The following is a 6353-nucleotide window of genomic DNA, read 5'->3' as shown; positions in this document are numbered from 1 at the left end:
TGTTAGCCAGGATGGTCTCGATCTCCTGACCTCGTGATCCGCCCGTCTCGGCCTCCCAAAGTGCTGGGATTACAGGGTTGAGCCACCGCGCCCGGCCTCCTTTTTTTTTTTCATGTCATAAGTTTATTGACAAACATATCTAGTATGCCATATGAGTTAGAGTTTGATCCATTTCCAGGGGCTACATCTCTTAAAATGCTCTTCATATCTGTTAAATGGATGAACTGAAACATCCTTATGATTTAAGCAATTAGTGTCTTACTAGAAGAAGGGTGTAGCAAATGCTGATCCAAAGTACAAATACATCTTAGCTAGTAACGCCCACTTGGTTTCCACTGAAAATGGCAAATTCTTCCCAGGACCCTCCTCATAGTGGCTCCTACGGACCACAGAGGTTGTGAACCTCTGGATGCTCTGGCCCAACATAGCGCTGCTGGAAGCTCTGAGAAAGGCGCAGAGACCAAAGACGGATGAAATGGCAGCACCTCACCAAGACCTTGTTTTCACGACCTCGTTCCCCCGTGCTCAAGCACCGAAAGGAAAGATGGGAAATCTCACTGTTAATTTCCTGATTTTGATAACTGATATTGTTGAGATGTAAGATGTTGATTGAGAAAGCTGAAGTATAAATTCTCTGTCCTATTTTTAGAACTGTTTAAGTATGACACTATTTCAAAATGAAAACTTAAAAATAAGAACATCTAAAAAAAAAAGATACAGAAAAGCCTACTGAAAAGTCAGTTTTTCTTATCTTCCTACTACCCAGTTATCTTTCCCAGAGGCATCTACTGTTCCAGTCATAAAAACCACATATTTTAAAGTAATTTTGAACCATTACTTAAACTTTTAAAGATATATTAAACTCAATGAATTTTTTAAAATTACAAATACCCCAAAGTGAATTTATTAAAATTTATGCTGACCAATTGTTTTCTATCTAGTAAATGTCAAAGATATCAAAAAAGCCTCTGTGCTATTTGGCTTTAATTGTTTAAACAAAGTTTTGCTTTTTTTTTTTTTTTGTAACATGGCAAGGTTTCATCATGGGTTTTGAACAAAATTTCAAAATTTCAACCAACTATTTTACATACTTAAACCAATGTTTTGTATACTTAAATACATTCATAAGTATTAAGTGTTTTGTGGTGTCAAATCTGTTTCCTTCCTTCCCAGGATATTAATTTCACTTGGTGTCCAATTGAGGAAGGATTTGTTTCCAACATTAAGTTCAGAATTGGTTGTTTGGATTTCAAGTTCCCCATAGAAATTATATAATAAATGGTAGTTAGATTCCCTGATTAGCTTAGAAAGGAACCAATTTAACCTATAATGTATATAAGAATTATTCCAATATAACACATATAAATTCAAATCAAGCTCTCAATGATAAAAATGTTGCTATAGATAAAATATCTCCAATGTTCCAACTTGAGAAAACAGGCACATATCTTCTTTCAGATGAGAGGCAGAGGTCATGCCGGAAAATCGTTACATAACTCTACATTGTAGTCCACGTTGAAGATTGAAGAGCACAGGCAGAATTAAGGAGAGAAGGTTCATATGTGACTGTGTGTTCATATGGTACCTACAGGACTGTTTACATATGTTCATATACCCCTCCCATATACTTCCTCACTCCATCACTATTAGGCTTGGACATGTGACTCGCTTCAGGCAACGGAATATAAGTAATGTAATATTATATATGTTATATATAATTTATATTACAATATAAATGTAAGCTGTATCAAAGATCACTTAGGTGACCTGGCTTGGTATGTTGTGCACCTGTCCTCAGTCTTGAAGGAAAAAACCACTGAGATTTATGACTTGTTTGTGATAGCAAAGTCTGGTTGATTTAGAAGTCTCTCCTCATCTAACTTCACTTGTAATGTCATCTGTGTGGTAACTGTGCACCTTATAGCTCATCAATATGTACTAGAGTGAGGTTAAAAATGATGACAAAAGCTAGAAAGAGCACGAGTAGGCAATGCTGCAGTCTAAAGAATTTGAGAAAATGTTATCTATAGTACCCTCATCTCTTTGATGGATTTATTTAATTAAAAGGCTTCCTACTGCTCCCCACTCCTATCCTGCAATTTGGTCTTTGCATGGTAGTCAGACTAATTATTTAAAAACAGAAACCAGTTTATGTATTTATGTTATACCTCTGTCTAATCATGAGGGGTTTTGTAGGCCATGGTATGGAATTTCGAGTTTCATGGTGAAAGCGAAAAACTCTAGAAGTAATAAAAACTAAAAATGTAAACCATAACACAGTAAGGCCAGTTACTAGACTCAAGTAATTTTCCTAAATCTTAGTGAACCTTAAGTGAGCTACTGTAGGCCGGGTACAGTGGCTCAAGTCTGTAATCCCAGCACCCCGAGAGGCCGATGTGGGAGGACTGCTTGAGCCCAGCAGTTCAAGACTATCCTGGGCAACACAGTGAGATCACCTCTCTCTACAGAAAATTGAAAAAAAAAAAAAAAAAGAAAAAGTTAGAGCCAGGCGCGGTGGCTCACGCCTGTAATCCCAGCACTTTTGGGAGGCTGAGGCAGGCAGATCACAAGGTCAGGAGATCGAGACCATCCTAGCTAACATGGTGAAACCCTGTCTCTACTAAAAAATACAAAAAACTTAGCCGGGCATGGTGGCGGGCACCTGCAGTCCCAGCTACTCAGGAGGCTGAGGCAGGACAATGGCATGAACCCAGGAGGCAGAGCTTGCAGTGAGCTGAGATTGCACCACTGCATCCAGCCTGGGTGACAGAGCGGGACTCTGTCTCAAAAAAAAAAAAAAAAAGTCAGACATGGTGACATGTGCCTGTAGTCCCAGCTACTCAGGAAGCTGAGGTCGGAGGACTGCTTGAGCCTGGGAGGTCGAGGCTGCACTAAGTGCAGTAAGCCATGATTGTGCCACTGCACTCCAGCCTGGGTGACAGAGCAAGACCCTGTCTTAAAACCAAACAAACAAAAAACCTATGTTACTGTACATACAAGAATAAAGAAAAGGGAAACTATGTACATCAAATCATATAATTAGTACAAGTTGGAACAAAAAAAGTTGGTACTAAATTTTGAAATATCTTGATTGACATCTAAAAAATGTAGAGTAAGATTGTTCAAAGCAATCAAATTTAAAAATTCAGATACAGATACTATACATATATGAAAATTAGCAAAATGTTTATGACATACACACAAAAAAACACCATAAAATTAGTATTCAGACTCACCGTAACAGGAGTTCTTTGGGAAGTTTTTTATTGATTACAGCTTCATCACTATTTGAGAACATCTGCAAAAACAAAATCATAGAGTCAAGTGTTACTTAATATTTTATTACAGAATGTTCAACTCAATAGTTTAGAGGCAATGCTCTCAGGAAAGAAGTAAAAAAAAATATAGTGGGTATCATAAACCAAAGTCATAATTTTGGAGACTCTTTAAGATGAAAAAGATCTTTGAGGCATTTAATTCATTCCCTGTCTCCAAAGAAAAAAAACTAATAGCAGTCAGGATACATTATGTACCAGATACTGTTTCAGGTGTTTTCACACATTAATGGTTTTAATCTTCATACCATCCCTATTATCTTCACTTTACAGATAGGAAGCTTAGTTACCAAAGGTCTGCTGCTCAGAGGCCGGGCGCAGCAACTCACATCTGTAATTCCAGCACTGTCAGAGGCTGAGGCAGGCGCACTGCTTGAGCTGAGGAGTTTAAGATCAGCCTAGGCAACATGGCGAAACTTCTTGTTTTTTTTTTTTTTGAGACAAGAGTCTTGCTCTGTTGCCCAGTCTGGAGTGCAGTGGCATGATCTCAGCTCACTGCAGCCTCCACTTCCCAGGTTCAAGTGACTCTCCTGCCTCAGTCTCCTGAGTAGCTGGGGTTACAGGTGTGTGCCACCATGCCTGGCTACTTTTTGTTTGTTTTTGAGACTGAGTCTCACTCTGTCACCCAGGCTGGAGTGCAGTGGTGCGATCTCAGCTCACCGCAACCTCTGCCGCCTGGGTTCAAGCGATTCTCCTGCCTCAGCCTCCCGAGTAGCTGAGATTACAGGTGCCTGCCACGGCACCCAGCTAATTTTTGTATTTTTAATACAGACGGGGGTTTCACCAACTTGGTCAGGCTGGTCTTGAACTCCTGACCTCGTGATCCACCTGCCTTGGCCTCCCAAAGTGTTGGGATTGCAGGCAAGAGCCACCATACCCAGCCAACATGTCCAAACTCCGTCTCTACCAAGAAACACAAAAAATTAACCACGCATAGTGGTGTGCGTCTGTGGTCCTAGCTACGTGGGAGGCTGAGGTGGGAGGATTGCCTGAATCAGAGAAGTGGAGGTTGCAGTGTGCCGAGATCACACCACTGCATTCCAGCCTCAGCGAGAGTGAGAACTCCTCTCCGAAAAAAAAAAAAAAAAAAAGTTTACTGCTCAGCTCACATCACTATGGAGTGACTATTTTAATATGCCATTAAGAGAGGGTGACTCCCCAAACTGGGCTCACATTTACTTGTTCAAGGAGATGTTCAGAAATCTGGAATAGAAACTATTCTCTTTTGGCTAGGCACAGCGGCTCACACTTGTAATCCCAGAACTTTGTCAGGCTGAGATGGGTGGATCACCTGAGGTGAGGAGTTCGAGACCAGCCTGGCCAACATGGCGAAACCCCGTCTCTACTAAAAATACAAAAAAATTACCCGGGTGTGGTGGCACACGTTTGTAGTACCAGCTGCTCAGGAGATTGAGGCATGAGAATCACTTGAACCCCAGGCTGCAGAGCCTGAAGCGAGCCGAGATGGCGCCCCTACACTCCAGCCTGGGTGACAGAGCAAGAGTCCATCTCAATAAAAATAAAAGTTAAAAAAGGAAAATATTCTCTTTCATGTTTATATATTGTGCAGAAAACCAATAGTGCTTCATAACTGCCACCATAGCATTCTTCATGCACTCAAGTGATCATTTAACAAAATAATCAAATTACTCACAATCGGTGCTTTTAATGAGAGCCACCATTTTTGCCACAAAGGAGATCATGACTATAAGCTTGTCTAGTAAGCTATATAAAAAATCAAATACCATACACAATCAAAAGCCCAGTAAAAATGGCACATACACATGTGACCAAAGCTGAGAGAAATATGTTCCATCGCTGCTATTAAGTATTGCAGAAATTCCTCTTAAGGTCATGCAATAAACATTACTGAATACCCTATCAGGCACTTTTCTAGACAATGGGATAAAAAGAAAATAAGACACTATCTCTGTCCTTAAGGAGCTCTTGCACTACAATGAAGAAAACAAAAGCAAGCAAATAATTTACTAATTACTATAAGATAGATGACAAGAGATATAAGAGAGAACAAAGAATGGCACAATGAATTCTACCTGGATGTGTATCTAATTTGAGTCTTAAAAGAAGGCCAGAAATTAGCTGGGAAAACAGAATGGAGTCACACACGAAGATTCTGGTATCTCATGGAGATTCAAAGTAGAAGTAATGAAGAGAAAGCAGATATGGTAGGGAAGTCACAGATAAAATGCACTGCTCCTCAATCTCATTTAAAGAATAATTTTACTACTAATTTTTTTTTTTGAGACAGAGTTTCACTCTGTTGCCCAAGCTGGAGTGCAGTGGCGCAATCTCAGCTCACTGCAACCTCCACCTCCCAGGTTCAAGCAATTCTCCTGCCTCAGCCTCCTGAGTAGCTGGGATTATGGGCACCTGCCACCACACCTGGTTAATTTTTGTATTTTTAGTAGAGACAAGGTTTCACCATGTTGGCCAGGTTGGTTTCAAACTCCTGAGCTCAATGGATCCTCCCACCTCAGTGTCCCAAAGTGCTAGGATTACAGGTGTGAGCCACCGCGCCTGGCATAAGTATTTTCTAATGATTACAATAACCTACGTTCCAGATAAATGGAAAGCTCTGTGAGGGCAGGAAGCATGCCTGTTATGTCTGCCGTATTTTCAGGGTTGTGCACAGAGCCTGACACATGGTAGGAAATCAATAAATCTACCTCTGGGCAACATGGCGAAATCCTCTCTCTACAAAAACACAAAAATTAACCAGGCATTGGCTGGAAGTGGTAGCTCATGCCTGCAAGCCCAGCACTTTGGGAGGCCAAGGTGGGAGGATGGCTGGAGCTCAGGAGTTCAAGACCAGCCTGGGCAATATAGTGAGATGTCATCTTGAAAAAAGATGTAAAAAGATTTATAAATAATAAATCAATCAGATGTGATGGTATACACCTGTAGTCCCAGCTACTTGGGGGGCGCTGAGGTGAGAGGATCACTTGAGCCCAGGAAGTCAAGGATGCAGTGGAGCACGTTCACACCACTGCACTCCAG

The 6353-nt window shown here is 40.8% G+C and overlaps 1 protein-coding gene across 1 annotated transcript in view; it reads right to left on the bottom strand.

Annotated features, from left to right (window-relative positions):
• FBXL20 (F-box and leucine-rich repeat protein 20) overlaps window positions 1-6353 on the bottom strand; it is a 186939-nt gene that overhangs the window by 98007 nt on the left and 82579 nt on the right. Inside the window, 1 exon segment of the mRNA XM_011929910.1 lies at window positions 3237-3298. Coding sequence (XP_011785300.1) covers window positions 3237-3298 — 62 coding nt within the window.

Source organism: Colobus angolensis, unplaced genomic scaffold (assembly GCF_000951035.1).
Source record: "Colobus angolensis palliatus isolate OR3802 unplaced genomic scaffold, Cang.pa_1.0 Scaffold83, whole genome shotgun sequence".
Taxonomy (NCBI): Eukaryota; Metazoa; Chordata; class Mammalia; order Primates; family Cercopithecidae; genus Colobus; species Colobus angolensis.
Note: the sequence above shows the minus strand (reverse complement) of the source record. Positions and strands in the feature narration are given on the sequence as shown.